The sequence below is a fragment of the Sinocyclocheilus rhinocerous genome, unplaced genomic scaffold (genome assembly GCF_001515625.1).
Source record: "Sinocyclocheilus rhinocerous isolate Xijiao unplaced genomic scaffold, SAMN03320098_v1.1 scaffold1965, whole genome shotgun sequence".
Lineage (NCBI taxonomy): Eukaryota > Metazoa > Chordata > Actinopteri > Cypriniformes > Cyprinidae > Sinocyclocheilus > Sinocyclocheilus rhinocerous.
Genome location: NW_015625577.1, coordinates 1,237,588 through 1,257,414, shown reverse-complemented (window position 1 = coordinate 1,257,414; position 19,827 = coordinate 1,237,588). Strand labels below are relative to the sequence as shown.

Sequence of the window (19,827 nt, the reverse complement as noted above, 5' to 3'; positions counted from 1 at the left end):
ATATATATATATAGAGAGAGAGAGAGAGAGAGAGAGAGAGAATTGTTTTCCAATTAAGAAATAAAATACAGGTTTAGGAGCTGGAAAAATAATAAGAAGAAGAGAGAACAATGTCAAATTTACCGTCCCTCCCATAGACGCTGCATTAGAAACACCCTCGCATTAGCGTTAACTGTTTTTTTGTAATTTGATGCAAAGGTGATATAATACAAAGAATAGTGTTATAAATGTACATACATTTTTAAAAAAAAGTACAAATATGAAAACATTTCGAGGATTTACGATGCTGATGACGGTTAAACGCGTCCTCACAGTCTTGTGAAAAGGGTCCATATAAAACCAAAAATCAATGCAGAAAGCCCAGCTCATAGCGGTGGGCTGTTTCCTGCGTTTAGTGGGGGCTTTCAGAGTGTTTAAACCATTATGAGACTCTGATATCATCAATGGGCACATTAATCTTCTCTCGGAGGATTCACGAGGGGTTGCCAGGTGACCCAGCTGTACAGCCTGACAACAAATACTCCCTGGCCTCTTCCAAGAAGCACTAATCTCCTGTAGCCTAGTAACACCTCTTGTTTCCTCCACCTCATAAAGCCTAAATAAACCTATATATCCGCTCCATTTCAAGTTAATGGCAGCACTACCAGCTGATTGAAATTAAATGGTTGGATCGTGGAAATACTAGAGTTAATGTGGGTGTATGACATTATGAATTATGCTCCTATAAATGCACAACCTTATAGATCATTATGCTAATGATCTCATGTCAGAGCCTGTAACGCAGATGTCTGCACTGCATGTTCCTTTTACTGTTCCAATACATTCTGCACTAAAATAAAACATGGATGTGCATAAAAGGAAAGAAAAATCGTTGTAATTCATTGAAATGTGAAATAATTTTGACTAGTTTAATGACTAATATGGATGGGAATTAAGACCCATTTTAAAAGAAAAAAAATATATGAAATTGAAAGCTTTTCAAGCGTGAATAGTTCTTGCTGGTTGCACGCAGCAACAAAAAGCACAACTAGTGTGTGGACCATTCACAAACAAATGACTTCAATGAGTTGATTCTTGTGATTCGGGTAAAAAAAAAAATTCATAAACTTGTGCTCTGTCAGGTTGAATCATTCGAATGACTCACTGAATCAATCAGAACAGTTCTTCACTTATTCACTGAACTAAAAGTCAGTTGTATAACAAATAAAGTGCTTCCTCAAAAGTACTAAAACAATCAATAATGGAATCATTAATGAACTGACTCATTAAGTGGAATCTGCATCAGAACCAGAATGAAATTGAATGGCAGGGTTATTATAGTTAACAAACTATTTCCATTACTTTAAATAAAATAAACATTAAATGAAATAAAATAAAATATTACCAAATATATATATATTTTTTAGCTAGTTCAATGTAAAGTAACATTTCCAATGTTCATTTAGTTTAACTTAATGTTCTAAAATAACAAACTGAAAATTAATTTAAAAAAAAACTGTATAGACATTTAAAAAACAAAACTATTACTAATAAAAATGACAAAAATACACATCAAAATGGTGAATGTTAAGATGTTTGTCTATGCAATAATTGTAAATGATATGAATAAAATGTATTTAGTCGAGATATATACTATATATGTGCTTTCTCTGTTTTATGCATTGTTTAAGTCTAATTAATTTTTAAATGAATAATATAAATATTGGAATGTAAGAAGTAGAGAATTAATTTGTCTCAGTATTTTTTACTATGATGATTATTAATCAGTTCAAAACTAACTGAACTGAAGTTTTAAAATAATTATATAATAACCTTTTATATATAAAATTATATATTATATAATAACCGTTTTGAGGTTTATTATTATTATTACTGAAATAATCATTATTATTTACAGAATCATTATTGTAATATTTAAATAACGGAATCATTAAATGAATGTAAATGAGAATCAGAATGAATCCATCCAAATGTTTTAGGGTATTTATTTTGCTGCATTACCTGCAATGGAGAGCACTGCATCAAAGCAGCCGTCTCTGTAGGGTAAACGCAGGCCATCGCAAAGCTGCACCTCGTGACCTCGACTCCACGCAGAGTCCACCAACGGCCGACACACGTCACAGCCCAACTTAAAGATATCCTCATTGATGTGCAGATATTTGCCATTTCCACATCCTGCAATAATTAAAAAAGTATTCAGTGCATGTCATAGAAATGAATCAAAAACATAAAATAGTTTTTCCCTCATGGATGATTCACTGGGTTGTTTTTCCAGTGTCGTACTGTAATAACTTTGGTGCCCATTCATCCTTATTAAACTTTAATATGAATAATTGCATTTCCTTTCAAACAGCGCTCCTGTCTGCTAAGTCTGTATGTGATAACGGGCCATTAAGTTTTTCCAGGCAAAAGAATAAAGACAAGATTACATGTGTTTCTTTTCAGCCATAGTACACAATGATTGTTTACAAAGAAAGCGTGACTTTGACACTAGTAAAAGCATATTGATCTTGCTGTTCTGAGAGTTTTATTTCTCGCTTGAGAGACATTAAAGACAGAATGCGAAGCCTTACCGACATCCACCACGATGCTGCCGGGCTCCTGCTCTAGCAGGAACTGTTTGACCTTGGGCCAAGCTTTGTAGCGGCTGTCGTTGAAGTAGGGTGCGATTCTCTCGTACACGCTGTGAACATGGTCTCTCTCCAGGTGGCTGGCAGCCTCGTCCATGCTGCTCTCTATTAAACCCCACAGAGCATCTTCACCACTTAGCCAGACAGAGAGGGAGGAGGAGAGACACGAAATGAGACCTAAAGATTGAGTCGCCCTCTGCTTAATGCTTTGGTTTCACAGCCATTTCTAAAAAAAAATGAATTCAATACGACATTTTGATTGGTTGCTTCTATACAGCAGTACGAGCCTGGAGGATATACAGTCAGGTCCATATATATTTGGACACTGACACAATTTTCATAAATTTGGCTCTGTATGCCACCAGAGTAGAATTAAAACGAAACAATCAAGATCGTCACACGCGGCGGCGGCCTAGAGTGAGCGGAGGCCGGCGGCTATAGAGTGAGGAACGGCCGGAGGGCTAGAGTGAGCGGAGGCCGGTGAGCTTGAGAACGGCACGGCCAGCGGATTCGACGAAGGAGAGGTCTCTTTGGATTTGAGACTTTAGTCTTTGCAAATTTACAGATCTTCTTTATGCACCAAGAGCTTGTAACACTTCAAAGAGAAAGGAAAAATTGAAATCGCATCATATGACCCCTTTAAGCTTTAATTCAAGGGGATGAACAAAAATATAACATAAAATGCTTGGGAATTACAACCATTTTTATACACAGTCTCCCCATTTTCAGGGGCTCAAATGTAATTGGACAAATAAATATACTAATAAATCAAATGTTCATTTTTAATATTTTTTTGAGAATCCTTTGGAGGCAATTCTTTTTTACCTTCAAAAACTCCTGGGTTGCTTTTGCTGTATGTTTTGGGTCATCACCCATTTGTACTATAAAGCGCAGTCCAATCAACTTTGCTGCATTTGACTGAATCTGGACAGACAGTATATCCCTGTACACTTCAGAATTCTTCCGGCTGCTTCTGTCCTCCGTCACGTCATCACTAAACACCAGTAACCCAGAGCCACTGGAAGCCATGCCCACTCCTGATGCTCCTGCTATCTCTCTAATGGATTTATTTTGTTTTTGAAGCCTAACAATTGTCTGTTTCACTTGTGTGGAGAGCTTCTTTGACTGCCTGATGTGGGTTCACAGCAACAGCTTCCAAATGCAAATGGCACACTTAGAATCAACTCCAGACCTTCTACCTGCTTAATTGAGGAAGAAATAATGAATGAATAGCCCACATCTGTCCATGAAATTGCTTGAGTCAATTGTCCAATTACTTATGGTACTTGAAAAAAAGGGGGGAGGTACATATTAAAGAGCTGTAATTCCTTAACCTTTCCTCCAATTTCGAGTGTGCACTTTAAGCTCATATTCATTAAATAACTGTAAAATGAATACATTTTGGTCAACAGCTAAAATAACAAAAATTGTGCCTTTGTCCAAATATATATGGACCTGACTGTACCTGGGTGAATAACATGAACTGTCAAGAATTGTCATATTTCACCACAAAAAAGGAAGATTTTTTGTTGTCATAATTTCACCTCATTCTAAAAATTAAATAACAAATGTACAACAAATGTACAACAAATCCTGACATTTACCCCTAAAAACGTAACTTTTTAATATATATAAATATCAATATTTATGTAAATTTTATTTCAAATCATTGTAACAGGATTGTTTGGATCATTATGACCAGACAGGATTTAAATTGTGGGGGAAATGTGTTAAAACGTATAAATAATAAAAATGTGCTAAATAAAAATGAATAGAAATAAATTTATAAATATAAAAAATGCTATATTTAACTAAGAATTATATTTAATCTAATAATATTCATCATTTTTATAAATACATTTTGGGCAAAATGTGCTTAATTGTCAAAAATAATTAATAAAATAATCATTTATATTTATGTATTTATATGTATTTAATATATATATAAAAAGTAAAATGTTATATTTTACCTAAACAAGTGGAACATAAATTATTATCCTTATTTTAAAACAATAATGAAAAATAAACATAATTATTCTAAAAAGTATATACAGTGGGTACGGAAAGTATTCAGACCCCCTTAAATTTTTCACTCTTTGTTATATTGCAGCCATTTGCTAAAATCATTTAAGTTATACATACATCATTTAAAACTAATTTTATAAATAATAATTCTAAATAAATAAAAATGTACATGCTTATCACCATGCAAAACATACATTTACATAATATCACCATGCAAAAACAACAACAACATAATAATAATATACGCAATCTCAAGGAAACTAATTGCATATATTCACAATGAGAACTAAATGACTAGCTGAAGCGTTTTTGATGAACTCTTTGTTCGCCTCCTTTTCAAGTAAAATCATTTAGTAAATTGTTGCTCTTCTGCCACTTGACTGCAGCAGCACAGACAGATGAGGTTGTACGCCTCCTCACAGCTGCACATCACTTACCAGATGTCCAGTACAACAGCATCATGCTTCACAATCAACACATGACTGTTCATCATTTCCCACCTTCAAACACACACTACATCTTCCTCAACAGGGATGTCTCAAACAAAGATTTGAAGCAGAAACAGTCGGATATTTCTGTGCTTGTATCACTGCAGACTGCAGCCCGCGCAGCATAATTGAAATGCAGAGTGGACGGCGCTTTTCAAACTGTGCTGCCACCTCTGATCTGTTTTCAAAGCCTCGGCTGTCATATAACTGCTACTCTTGAAACTAAATGCATCAGCTTTACAGGTTTTGCTTTATTTATCTATTTATTGTCAAGTACGTGACCTATAACACCAGATGAATTTGAAAAAGGTGTTGCATTCAGCTGTAAAACTAGATTAATTGCCTTTCAGCAGGTTGAGTTGTTGCGAGTTGAGAACTGAAGTCACGGATCAATAAGAGAACATTTCGAAGCAAATCCACATTCGATGGTGATCTACTCTCCTGCATTTCGGTCAATAATCTCATGGTCCGGCCAGCAAATCGATGTTTCATGTTGGCTGCCAGAAGGGTTTGGACAAGTCTGCAAAGTACGAATGCAATACCGTTTTATCCCATTTTCACTATTACTAAACACATAACCAGAATCTATAAACAGTGGTTTTGGATTGTATAACAAAGCCATTGTGAATAAGCAATTGACCTTTTGGGATATTTCAATGAAAACAAGATTTTCTTGTTATTTCATAATGCCTCAGTGGTTTGGAAATGTAGTCTGCTGACTGTTATGTAAAAACAGAAAGCCCTTCAGCTGAATCACGTTGCCCTAAAGGGGAAACTCCACAGCTGAATCGCAGATGAGCCGTAAGAGACAACACAGCAGCATGTGGGCTGGTCGTATGTGTGCGACTTGACAGAAGTTGTGTGATGTGCAGGCCAAAATAAAGAAATGAATACAGAAATGTACATTTCCAAGCAAGAAGATGGTTGTTTTTGGTAGCATCTTGCACAATAGGTCTTTTAAAGTTCAAATAAAATCAAAACTGCTTCTGTAATGCACTTATTGTGAATGGTTCATTGGTGTAAGTTATCGCAATTAAAAAAAAGAGAGAAAGACATTTAGATTTATATCACTTGTTCACTAATGGATTCTCTTCAGTGAATGGGTGCCATGAAAATGAGTCCAAACAGCTGATAAAAACATGTTTGTAATAAACAAATCCATCATTAAGGTGTTTTTAACTTCAAACCATAGCTTTCACTTCACAGGTCTGCGGATTATTGTGATGTATTTAAATCAGCTGAGTGGCTCTGACTCAGTTCCAATGGAAACGTGGAATAAACGATAAAGACTTTCATTGTTTAGTAATTTATCCGTTGATAGACTTACTACTCCATGCAAGTTTCCCCTAACTGATGCAGCAGATTTAACTTAAATAGCTTTTTTTACATTTAAGCACTGCTTATTAAATAAGAACTTGATAGTATGCAGCAGTGTGTGTGCGTGTGTGTGTGTGTGTGTGTGTGTAAATGATTATGTACAGTATATACACACACACACACACACACACAGACACATTATTACAAATAAATGAAAACACAGTAAAATATTTATATAGGCTATGAACAATATAAAATATAGATTTTTAATACATAGCCTACTTATTAATAAATATTTTTGAAAACAAGCACACATTTTTACATATATAACACGCAAGCATGCAGCATAAAACTGGTTTATATGCATATATAATTGTCTGTGTGTGTTTTGTTATATAAATGTATGTGACAGATGCACTTATACAACATATATACAAACACAAGTGTGCGCAAATGTATATGATCTCAGTTACTTAAATAACAGGAAATACTTGTACATTCATTCATGTTTCTCAGGAAACATTACACTATGAGACACAAGATCCTGCTGATCCTTGATGTTGATGAATAAAGTTTAAAACGCCAACAGAAAGCTTCTTCAGAGATGTAATCTTCATTAAATGAACATGCATTTCACACACTGGCGATACTGTTTATCTTCACGCGCAAACTACACAGAGAACTGTCATTCAACGCGATGCGATACAAATCAATGTATTTCCATTTGAAAGTTTTATCCCATGTTTGTATGCAACACAAGAATTAGCGTCGTATACATCCTATGAATCAAACCTACCTCTCTCAAGCTACCTCTGTCAGTCGCAGAGACATCAAATCCGACGGCAGGCTGTTTCTTTAATTCGCGACATTACATTAATGTCAAAAGTAAAAGACCGCGATAAAACATCGACACCCCACACTGACTGTGTGCAACAGACCGGCTCAAGATGCACACTGGGGATGTGTTAATAAATACATGCTCACTACGCTCGACCCCTAGTCTGGAGTGATGTCCGATTCGCGAACGAATAATTTTTTTGAACCGGTTCTTTTTAATGATTCAGTCGAACCGATTCGCAAATGATTCCTAAATCTCTTAAATGAAAGTTCCCGATTTTTCTCCAGAGTATTTTTGGAAGTATTCTTTGTGTGTGGTAAAAGTAGAAGTAGAGTAAAAATAGAGAGATGGGTAACTGGCGCCTTAAACGCAGCTTGTGGCATGATATAATTCAAGCAGATTGGAAAAAACACATTACAAACTGCATCAGACTGGATGAATAATACAAGTTAATTATTAAACTTAGCCAAAAACGTATTAAATAAACTGTAAATGCCACTTGTGAGACTTATGGGAACACTGTGATGAATCACAGTTCAACAAACCGTCCAAACGAATCGACTCGCTTAAATGAATGTGATATCCCTATGCTAGACGGACGAGTGAATTTGATGAGAGCGCAGGGAACACAGGGCTAGTGTGCGGCGTAACATCCGCCACTCCGATTGGTCGGCACAGTCACGTGACCCCGATACAATGAACACACACTACTGTGACACATGGCAAATGATTGAGGCTAAGCAGGATTTCTATTTACTTAAGGATGATTCAGACTTTTACTACAGCGTGTTATGCGAGACAAAAGAGCAGGGTGTTGATGGTTTAACAAAACCCAACAGTGATTTGTAAAAGCTGTAAAATGACAGATAGATAGATGGTTTTAGGATATTTTATTTATAGATATTAAACATAAATTGATACCTCATTATAAATCATTTCAAGACTACTAACAGTGTGTAAATGGTCGTTAAGAGTTTTTACTTATACCAACACTGAATTGTTTGTCTTATTTCCTATTTCTCATTTGCAGTTGGCACTAAGTAGAGTTCTTTCATAGTGTGGGTGTGTATGAATACATGCAAATTACTGTTCTCCACAAAGCTGTTATAATAGAACAAAAACTGCTTCGTGTTGTTCAGTTGAATGCAGTCTAATGGATTTTGAGTTTTGAAGTAAATGCCACAGCAGCTGGTCAGCAGATGGTGGACCCAAAGAGAGGGCATGAAAAACCATTTTTGCTACATCTTACAAAAATATGTTAAGTGATCATTTAAAACCTAATGTCCTCAAACTTGAAATGATGTATGCAGATTTATAAAGCAACGGCAAGGACGCTGAAAGCATGCAAGATCCACATCCAGTCAGCAGTCATCTGATTTAAAGTGCACTAGAATGGATTGAAACTGCTTTTTGCTGCTTTTGTAAATAATGTATTGGATAAGAAACTGAGCTAGAATTATATAAACCCTCAGATAAATTCCTTTATTGGTTTAAAGTTTCTTAAGATGTTAAGTGGAACTGGATCTTCTGGACAGATTAGAAAGTCCTGAAATGAAAATTGAGGACTGATCATGTAGTTTTTTGTGTGTGTGTGTGTGTGTGGATGTTTGACTATCTTTATTATTAAAAATAACATTTCACACAACTGTATGTGTTACACTTTTCCTAACTATGAATGGCTTAATTTATGCCATTATGCCAATTTAATAATTTAATATTATTAAGTCTTTTCCCATTATTTGAAGACAAAACTAGAAAATAATTCCCCTTTAAGTGCCTAAACGCACTTTAAAAAAATTCATTTTTTTGTTATTCTATTCTCATTTTGACATTACAGTTTATATATCTAAAAGTACTGTAATGGTGGGTAGAAAAAAATTAATTAAATATAATAAAGATAATATTTTACTAAATATAAACCTTAATATATATCAGATAAATGCATATACATGAAAATATACTTCTGCCTTTATATTTTAGAAAGTTCAATCATAATATTTTGAGGCTTTTTGCATCAAAACATTTGAAAACCCCTGGCTAAATGAACACATTACCGATAACAAATATGCAAGTTATTTATACAGAATATTTTATTGGTTCAGCAGACTGAAAAAAACTGATTTGGATGGTGGGGGCGAATCTTCAATTGTTTCCCAACAGCCAATATTAAAAACCAATGCTCTGTACCATCTCCTCCCCGTTTCAAACACTGATAAAATCAATACTGGGCTGTAAAATGTAACAAATACGTGAATTTATCATCAGACCAGTGTTTCTTTTATCTGCAGAGGCACATTTGCACATGCACAACCATATGCGCACAAGAATTACACAAATGAGAAGGGTTAAAAAAGGAAAGAATAAAATGACGAACAAATAAAAAAGGGAACTACAAAATGGTTATTCATGTAGCACAGTACAGAATGATATACAGAAGACACACGGGACACAAACAGTACTGCTAAAAGTTGTTCCGATTTTTTTTTTTCTCCTTTACTTGGACAGATCAGCTGGTGCAATATATTTAAAGCTGGAGGTAAAAGCTATACAAGGTGTCTCCCTAACCTTGGGTGGGGGGAAAGTAAGAGCCCAAAAACTATTTACACTTTCTTTCTCATAAGATTAAGATCACATGGTCGGCACACATAACAATGGAATACAAACCACGAGTCATGGTGGATAGGTGAGGCAGAAGCATACGGCAGTAAAAGACGGCAAAATACAGCTGAAGCAGATGCATGGCTCCAAAAAGTCCAAACTTTCACAAGTTCACTCTGTTCATCTGACTTTTTCCTTAAGTATAGCAATCTCCAATCAATCTTGCATTTTGTCTTTGAAAGCACTTATCTTCGGTCTCTTCTCCCCACCTTCCGTCGCACCTACAAAAACATTAGCACATTCTCAGAACTTTCACGATTTCTTACTAATGAATTTATATTATTTTTCTGGACAAGATAAAGACTTAAAAAAAAAAAAAAAAGTAAACTTTTTAAACATTTCTGCATGAAATTATATTTAAATGCATCATTTTCAAGATCTCAGCTGAATTCATTTTTATGCCTTTACATCACTCATGGTTATAAGAAAGATTTTTAAATCCTTCATTCAGTTTTCTTCAACAGATTTCTACATGGAATGCACTTGAATGTATCATTTTCTGCCCAATGAATTTTCATGACCTTCCATCACGATTACTAGATAAAATATATATATATTTTTAAACCTTAATACAACTTTCTGGAGCAGATTTCTAGGTGGAACTAATATTTAAACAATTTTTATTTTTCAATTTATTAGAAATGTAAAGATTTCTGCCCAATTAATTTTTATGACTTATTCATGATTACTTGATAAAGATTGCAATTTTTAAAAATCTTCATATAGACTTCTGGAGCATTCCTCTTGCTCTTCCTCATTTTCTTCATCCGCAGGTGGAGCGGTCTTCCTGCGACCCCTCCTGCCCTTGCTGGGCGTCTCATCCTTTGAGGCTGCTGATTTGGGGGGCCGTCCTCGTCGGCCTCTCTTGGGCGGACTGTTCTGTTCGTCTTCGGTCTCCATGGAGGCCTCTGCCATGCTGCCGTCTTCACCCCACTGGTCCTCGGCATCGTCAGTGCTCGTGTTGGCAGCTTTCTTCCGGCCCCGCTTGGGCTTGGACTCCTGACCCTTGTCGTCCTGGTTGGCTGCAGCACCCCGCTTGCGCCCCCTGCTGGGCTTTTCTGTCTCAGATGGGCTCTTCATTGAAATGTCTTCATTCTCACTGTGGTCCACATCAGCAGATTCCAGCCTGGGTTGAGAAAAGAAATCTAGGTTTAAGCCCATGCAAGACTTACTGGCATGGTGCCAAAGATACTTTGGGTGGTTGTTAGGGTGTCAGTGTAAGTCTAGGGATATTTTTTAGCCTATTATTACTAAACAGTCAACTCTTTTGTCAAAAACAAAAACAAAAAAGAGTTTATTTAATTTTCATTAAGATTCTTAATAAAAAACAACAACTGCACTGACTAAATCTACCAATTATGTACATCATATATTTAATATAATTTAATCATTTAAAATTATTTGTGTGTGTGTGTATATATATATATATATATATATATACATACACACACACACACACACACAAAAAGTTTATTTAATTTTCATTAAGATCCTTAATATTTAAAAACAACTGCACTAACACAATCTACCAATTATGTACTTCATATATTTAATATAATTTAAAATATTAAAAATTATTTTTGTGTGTAATAATATTTTATCTGAATTGCACTAAAAGTAATACAATATTATAATATATCTTTGAAATTAGCAATAAATTAAAAATAAGTTAATAAAGAAATAATATTAATAAAACAAATACTTTTTTATTGCAATGGTGTCAATGTAAGTCTAGGTATATTTTCTAGAATATTCTTGCTAAATAGTCAACTCTTGTGAAGAATAAAATAAAGCTGCAATTTTATACTCACAAAAGTTTACTAAACTTAGAAAATCTACAGCGTACATCATAAATAACAAAAACTTATATGAATAAAAATCATAAAAATAATACTAACACGCATAAAAATCATATAGAAATAAAATTTGTTGATAATAAATTTAAATTAATTAAACTCATATTAATAATTTAATAAAAAAATACAAACAATATATTAAAAAAGAAAGAAAAAAAAAAACTACATTGAGCCATCATTCATGTCCATAGCACATACAGTGCAAGACAAATAACTTTGCATTTAGATTGTTTGTAGAAATGTTTTGAAATCCCAACTACTAATTGAAGCGACAAACTTCAAGTAATTTTTCAGCTGTTTATCTTGGTCACATTATAAAGACACCTACGAGTTTGGCTATTATAAATCTCGAGGGACGGCATGAGTCATCTCAATGCCATCGAGCAGTACATCCCCAGAGCGCTCTTTTGATGTGGCACAGGTAAAAGGAAACAGCAATTATTGTGTTTTCGTGACGCAGATAGATGAAACACTCCATTCAAAAGAATCTCAATGACAGCTATTCAGAAACCAAGCGTCTCTGAGACGACCATCACATGCCTACCCTTCATGCAGGAACGTTGAAAGGCGCTATGATTATTGAGCACAGTGACCTCAAAAGAGCTTGTTTAGCCCACAGTAGGATGTTAATACCAAAGCCAGATTTTGCAGTATGAAAATGATTTTAAATAACATCCAAAATGGATTCAGACGAGGCTTGCGATCAGACTGCAGACAGCTAAGAGTTCATAACAATATTACAGTTTTAGGAGAGGGAGTGTGTCTCATGTTATTTACAATGCTTGTGTGTTTATGCCCACCACCACTGGTTTTATGGGACATCTGGAACAAATTTATGCTACTGAACAGATAATGCTACAAATATGTAGTTTTTAGGGATGTGCTAAACTACATATTTTCAAAAGCGGCACACAGATTAGAATGTGAAAGCCATGATATGGTGTTTTCAATAAAGCAATAGTGAGATCAGATTACTAATGTAATTATCTTGAAACACAGTATAATCTTCCATATAGACTACTGTTTGAAAGTAAATAACATTAGTTATTAGTTATACACAGTTCTTTATAATTTTAAGTTACATTTTCTTAGGTTTTGTTTTTGCACAGTCTCTTATGTGCGCCGATGCATTTATTTGAAGAAAAATACAGTAAAAACAGTAATATTTCCACAATTTAAAATACCTTTTTCCCCTATTTTATTATATTTATACATGTAATTTATTCCTGTGATGCAAAGCTGAATTTTCAGCATCATTACTCCAGTCTTCAGTGTCACACGATCCTTCAGAAATCATTCTAATTTGCTGATTTGTAGCTCAAGAAACTTCCTATTATTATGAATGTTGAAAAAGGTTGTGCCACTTTTTTGTTTTGTTTTGTGAAAACCAGGATTCTTTTAATTAATAGAAATAGTTCAAAATAGCAGCATTTATCTGAAACAAATCTTTTGTAACATTATAAATGTTTTTATTGTCACTTTTGACCAACTGAATTCATCCTTGCTGAAAAAAAACATACTGACCCTAACTTGTAAATAGTAGTGTATATTAGAGAACTGCGCCGGACGGATTTTTCAGTCCCGCTCCCGCAAGATTCTGTCCCGCGCCCGCCCGCCCCCGCAAAAATATATCTTATCTGGTCCCGCTCGCGACATTCATGTTTTGTCCCGCTCCCGCCCACATAAAAGTAATCTATATAGATTGTACCCGCACTCGCCCATCAAGAGTTGTCCCGCGCCGCACCCTGTTGCGTTGGGTCCCGCGGTACTCCCGCGGGAGTGCAGGTCTCTAGTGTATATCAATGAGCTCACATGTATGTGAGTTTGTGACACTAACCGTCCTTTACTGCGGCCAGGGGAGCTGGGGTTGGAGTTACTGCTGGCATTGCTGATGGTCTCCATGCGTGAGAGTTTGGTCTGCAGTTTTCCTGTGGCGGACAGGGGCTTGTTCACAGCACCCAGCACGTTTGCCGCCTTAGGCTGCAGAGAGAATCATAGGAGAGGGAGTGTGTCTCATGTTATTTACAATGCTTGTGTGTTTATGCCCACCACCACTGGTTTTATGGGACATCTGGAACAAATTTATGCTACTGAACAGATAATGCTACAAATATGTAGTTTTTAGGGATGTGCTAAACTACATATTTTCAAAAGCGGCACACAGATTAGAATGTGAAAGCCATGATATGGTGTTTTCAATAAAGCAATAGTGAGATCAGATTACTAATGTAATTATCTTGAAACACAGTATAATCTTCCATATAGACTACTGTTTGAAAGTAAATAACATTAGTTATTAGTTATACACAGTTCTTTATAATTTTAAGTTACATTTTCTTAGGTTTTGTTTTTGCACAGTCTCTTATGTGCGCCGATGCATTTATTTGAAGAAAAATACAGTAAAAACAGTAATATTTCCACAATTTAAAATACCTTTTTCCCCTATTTTATTATATTTATACATGTAATTTATTCCTGTGATGCAAAGCTGAATTTTCAGCATCATTACTCCAGTCTTCAGTGTCACACGATCCTTCAGAAATCATTCTAATTTGCTGATTTGTAGCTCAAGAAACTTCCTATTATTATGAATGTTGAAAAAGGTTGTGCCACTTTTTTGTTTTGTTTTGTGAAAACCAGGATTCTTTTAATTAATAGAAATAGTTCAAAATAGCAGCATTTATCTGAAACAAATCTTTTGTAACATTATAAATGTTTTTATTGTCACTTTTGACCAACTGAATTCATCCTTGCTGAAAAAAAACATACTGACCCTAACTTGTAAATAGTAGTGTATATTAGAGAACTGCGCCGGACGGATTTTTCAGTCCCGCTCCTGCAAGATTCTGTCCCATTTTTACAGAAAGCAAGCATGGGCTGCTGCGTGCATGGTTTGGCATGGCAGAATGCGAGCAGCACGCTTCCTTTATTATCACAAAAAGCTGACATCTCAGTTAATCGCGATCTCATAAAGCTGTTATAACACTAAATATATGCACAATGAATCTTTCACAGTGTCTAAAATGAGAGGATTCGTGAGCACGCAATTTCAGCACTGCGGTGAGTAGATTCTAACTTAATCACCTCTGATTGGCCATTGCGTTCCAGAAATCAACAGCTGAGTCTGTGATTGGCTACATTATAAATGGAAACTATGTCTAGCTTGCGCGCTAATCATTTTAATGTTAATATTAGTTGTTCTTTTTGCTTTAGTGCAACAGATAAATAACAATTTATATGTTTTAGACACTTTATGTTTAGATCATTTCTATTTTGCGGGAGTCCCGCGAATCATTTTCACCGCACACACACGAGTCTCTTCCCGCCCGCACCCGCACTCGCCCATCAAGAGTTGTCCCGCGCCGCACCCTGTTGCGTTGGGTCCCGCGGTACTCCCGCGGGAGTGCAGGTCTCTAGTGTATATCAATGAGCTCACATGTATGTGAGTTTGTGACACTAACCGTCCTTTACTGCGGCCAGGGGAGCTGGGGTTGGAGTTACTGCTGGCATTGCTGATGGTCTCCATGCGTGAGAGTTTGGTCTGCAGTTTTCCTGTGGCGGACAGGGGCTTGTTCACAGCACCCAGCACGTTTGCCGCCTTAGGCTGCAGAGAGAATCAGGCAGTCAATCTCACAGTCCTGTCTTACCCAAGAAGGTTAAAAGCACAGAATAGAGGGCAAATATGTACCTTTCCTGGGGTAAAGAATGACTTCATCTCAGGAGGCAGATAGTTTTTCGTGTTACTGAAATTCTGAAAAGCAGCAAGAAGCGAGATTTAGTGAGCGACTGGGAGAAAAATCAATTTGAACAAACATTATAGATAGCACTCAAAAGAACATTTATTTTTAGGGCTTAAGAAAATGTTATATGCACTATAGACATTTCAATGACTGTTTAAAAGTTCATAAATTTCTGTGACTTTTCAAGGCCTAAAAATGTGTAGTGCTCATGATACATAAATAAAGAGCTGCTGTTCAAGGGAGACACGGGTTCAAATCCAATCATAATCCCCTACTGCCTCTCTCTCCTTCCACTTTCCTGGCCCTTTTTAAAGCAAAAAAAATCCCTGATATTTCTTTAACTGGAGGTCCTGCAGCAGTTCAACAAAGGCAGCACCTTGTCCGGTTGTGTGAAGTAGCGCGCAGGCAGCACGGGATCTTTAGGCGACTCTAGACTGTATGTGGTACTCTTGGAGATGACGATGTTCATGGCTACATCACACACTGTGTACAATTTCTGCAAGGAGAGAGAGAATTGAGAAGTGAGAAGTGTAAACTCTATTTATTTATGATTTTCATTTATTTTCACAGAGCAAGCTACTAAATATTGTCAACTGTTCATAATACTACAAGAAAACAACAGCAGGACAATGTAACGTAAATATAAAACAAGGTTCAATGCATTTCAGTGCATTCCAATGACTTCCCATTTTTCATGTTTCATCTTTTAAAAGACTTAAATATTTCTGAAATTAGGCTGCATTAATATGATCAAAAATACAGTAAAAACAGTGATACTGTGAAATAGTTTCTATTTTAAAATGTAATTTATTTCTGATGGCAAAGCTGATTTTTTTTCACTGAAAACAGTGATGTTGTGGTCAAGAAACCTTTATCAATGTTGAAAACAATGTTGATTTTTTTTGTGGAAAGAAAGGATTATTTGAATAGAAAGTTCAGAAGAACATCTTTTATTTTAAATAGACATATTTTGTAAGATTATAGAAAGACTGTCACTTTTGATCAATTTAATGTCTCCTTGCTGAATAAAAAGTATTGATTTCTTTAAAAAAAAAAAAAAAAAGGTACTGACCCCAAACATTTGAACAGTAGTTTATGTTATATTATTATTATTCCATAAATTGGATTCTTACAATACATGTTTATTATATTTGTATGCATTTTTCCAATCATTTGAATAAATTTAGAAGATTAGGGGGACATTTCCATGTTTTGTTATTACGTAATGCATTTCCAGTTCTGACAATCATTTATATTTAAAATCCCTAGATATGTTGTTAGTTAGAACAACTTTTAAGTAATCACATGAGAAAAACAAAGCATCACTCTGAAACAAGATGGACCTCATTCATTTTGGGATCATCCGGACACTGTCCATCTTTTGTCTGCTTTATGTTTTCCACCATTTTCCTGATGAATGCATGGCTGTTGTTTTCATTTTTGGCCATTAGGATCTCCAAAACAAACCACAAAGCCCTGAAGGAAAATGAAAGATATGAGAGAGAGAGGAACAGAGAGAGAGAAACATCATTTTCAAGATTAAAGGCAGATGGCAGCTCTGGAACACCATTTATCAGTGTTTTCGGCAGCCAGACAAACATCTAACAAGCTGCAGATTTTCTCCACTGTTTATGAAAATTTGAAGGGCAACATATTGGTAATGAATATCTCGTCCAAATTACGCATCTGACATTTTCAGAGCTTGAAATGACAACCTAATGAAGAGATAAACATTCTCCAATTAAAAATGGAAGAGAAGCCGAAGGACTTGTGTGGACTCACTCTTTGATGTCTTTGAGCTGCTCGATGTCCTGGACTTTCACGTAGTCTGGGTCGTGGACCAAAAGGTGAATTGCATATGGCACCACATACTCCGGCAGGAGCGATATCAGCTTTTCTGCAGTACACACACAAATGCTTGTTATAAAAATCTGGGCATATTCCAGGACCCACAATGTTCTACAATAGCCCCGGTTTGTACTGTGGCTCATGAATATAAATTACAATTGGAAAAGGTTCCCATCCTCCAAAGGTCTGAAACTAACAAATCAAAACTGAAAAGGCTGACGTGCAAAGAATTAATTCCAAAAGCAACAGATGAAGAAAGCAACACAATGGACCGGAGAATCCAATTGACAGGACAGACATAACAACAGCCTCTTTTGCATAATGACCCTGATGAACAGCTCAACTGAGCAGCTAAATATTTCATTGTACTGGAAGATGCATGAATTTTAACTAATAAAGATCACTAGCACAAAAACACACCACAAGGCCTCTAATAGGGAATTTGATTCTGCTTCTGATTCCTGAATGACTCTTTTAGTATTTGAACAGACTCCTCACCTCTCAAATTCCTGGTAATAACTAAACAAAATGATAGACTCATTGTGGTTCTCTTTCGAATCAACCCAAAGAAAGTCAAAATTTTAAAATGAGTTAATAATTGGTGTTGAGAATTGCATTGTGAATCAATTTGGAATGGAATTGTGGCTCCTTGTATCAAATCTAAATGTATTGTGAGGTGCCTAAATATTTCCACTTTTATAAAGTTAGATATGTTTTTTTTGAACGATTCATTACACAAACAACAACATTTGACAGTCTATATAAGCTGACTGAAATCATGGTGATAAACGGCACACTTAAACCAAAAATTATGTTTACTACAAAATAAAGTGAAGATCCTAACATGTATATGAACTGGAGAATCACTTTAATTCATAATTTTACATTAATTACTAAATTGCTGAAGAGTTGCTAATTCAAACACAAGACGCATGGTTGTTGCATACACAACAAAGATATCTTGTCTACACTTATTAACACTTTAAAAACCAATCACTTACAATATCTTGTTATATGAAATAAATAAAGATGAACTAAATCTAAACTGGTTCTCGATTCCTAGCCCTTGCCTTCAGTGCCGGATTTTGACTGGCTCTCCTTACCGCTGACTGCTGCATGCTGTTTCAGGTATTCCCTGCGCAGGTTGATGTTTTTGACCAGGCATTGGCGGGCGTGCGCCCTGCGCTCCTTCACCGGGTCTTTGGCACACAACGTGAACACAGCCAGGTACTCCAGTGGCAGACGCAATCTGCACAGACCTTTGTGTAGCTTCTGGGCGAAGGCCTGTCGCACCTGGTAGCACTCGTCCTGAGAAAAACAAGAGAATTTATTAGTTCCTAATGAGTCATTCAGCTGATGCTTTTATTCAGTGGCTTACAAAACACTCCAAGGACAATAACCCTCGAGTAACCTGGGGTTAAGTGCCACCATCAGTCTTGTTCAATGTTGACCACTCCTGGATCATCTTTTTGTTAAGGTTTGACACTACAACCTTTTGGTTTCCTGTATAGGCCAACATTAAATCCAAACTGACCCCCATTTACTTTTTTAATGCACATTCCTCATCTTATTGTGAAAGATTAATCAGTTCCTCTGAAACTATTTGTCTACCGACATCCCTTTTTGGCTGTCAGTTAATAACATTATTCAATAGCCTGCACAGCCTACCTAAGCATTGATTTTGCAAACATGCAACATGGTCTGGCTCCATTTTAATATTAATCACCCACTTCCAACAATCCAAATAATTTACAGCCATTTTTTTTCTGGTTGAACATCCTGTTGCACTCCGAAACAGTCCGAAAACATTATAGAAGTAAACTGAGTAGTGAATGAGGTTACATCCTCTCTCTGCAGTAGGAGAGGCATTATTTTCAATGGATTTAATCTGGGGTACTGAAGCAGACTTCTAATTTTATGTTCAGTTTATCTGACCGATAAAATCAGATTTCAAAGCGTGACTGGTGACCAGGAACACAGCGAATCACTAGACAACCAGTCTGTTAGTCAAAGCAGAGTAATCCATTAAAACGATGTTAAAGGGGTCCTATTATGCTTTTTCACTTTTTCAACTTTAGTTAGTCTGTAATGTTGCTGTTTGAGCATAAAAAAGATCTGCAAAGTTACAAAGCTCAAAGTCCACTTCAACAGGAGATATTTTATTTAACAGAAATCACTTTTCAAAAACTACAACGAACGACTCGTTTGGACCACAACGCATATTTTCCGGGATTTGTAATATCACAAATATCGACGAATGGGACAAGATCTGGTTGAGCTGCACTAGAGAAGGCAACGAGTGTTATCACTATGTCGGAGACACGCTAGCTTTCCCAAGGCAGACGAACTTAGAGTGGTTACAATCATCCGGGTTTAAAGGGGTCATATGATGCTGCTAAAAAGAACATTATTTTGTGTATTTGGTGT

General features: G+C 35.8%; 2 protein-coding genes across 2 annotated transcripts in view; both read right to left on the bottom strand.

The window, feature by feature from the left end:
• LOC107752701 (probable tRNA methyltransferase 9-like protein) overlaps positions 1-7,468 on the bottom strand; it is a 9,552-nt gene extending 2,084 nt beyond the window's left edge. The window contains exons 1-3 of the mRNA XM_016568728.1: positions 7,257-7,468; positions 2,574-2,807; positions 2,002-2,175 (exon numbers count right to left, since the gene is read on the bottom strand). Of these exons, the coding sequence (XP_016424214.1) occupies positions 2,002-2,175; positions 2,574-2,727 (328 nt within the window). The 5' untranslated portion in view covers positions 2,728-2,807; positions 7,257-7,468. The remainder of the gene's footprint in view (positions 1-2,001; positions 2,176-2,573; positions 2,808-7,256) is intronic.
• A 3,196-nt stretch (positions 7,469-10,664) lies between these two features.
• Positions 10,665-19,827, bottom strand: part of LOC107752691 (PDS5 cohesin associated factor B) — a 41,043-nt gene continuing 31,880 nt past the window's right edge. The window contains exons 25-31 of the mRNA XM_016568719.1: positions 18,504-18,708; positions 17,335-17,449; positions 16,896-17,028; positions 15,929-16,048; positions 15,501-15,563; positions 15,274-15,416; positions 10,665-11,082 (exon numbers count right to left, since the gene is read on the bottom strand). Of these exons, the coding sequence (XP_016424205.1) occupies positions 10,665-11,082; positions 15,274-15,416; positions 15,501-15,563; positions 15,929-16,048; positions 16,896-17,028; positions 17,335-17,449; positions 18,504-18,708 (1,197 nt within the window). The remainder of the gene's footprint in view (positions 11,083-15,273; positions 15,417-15,500; positions 15,564-15,928; positions 16,049-16,895; positions 17,029-17,334; positions 17,450-18,503; positions 18,709-19,827) is intronic.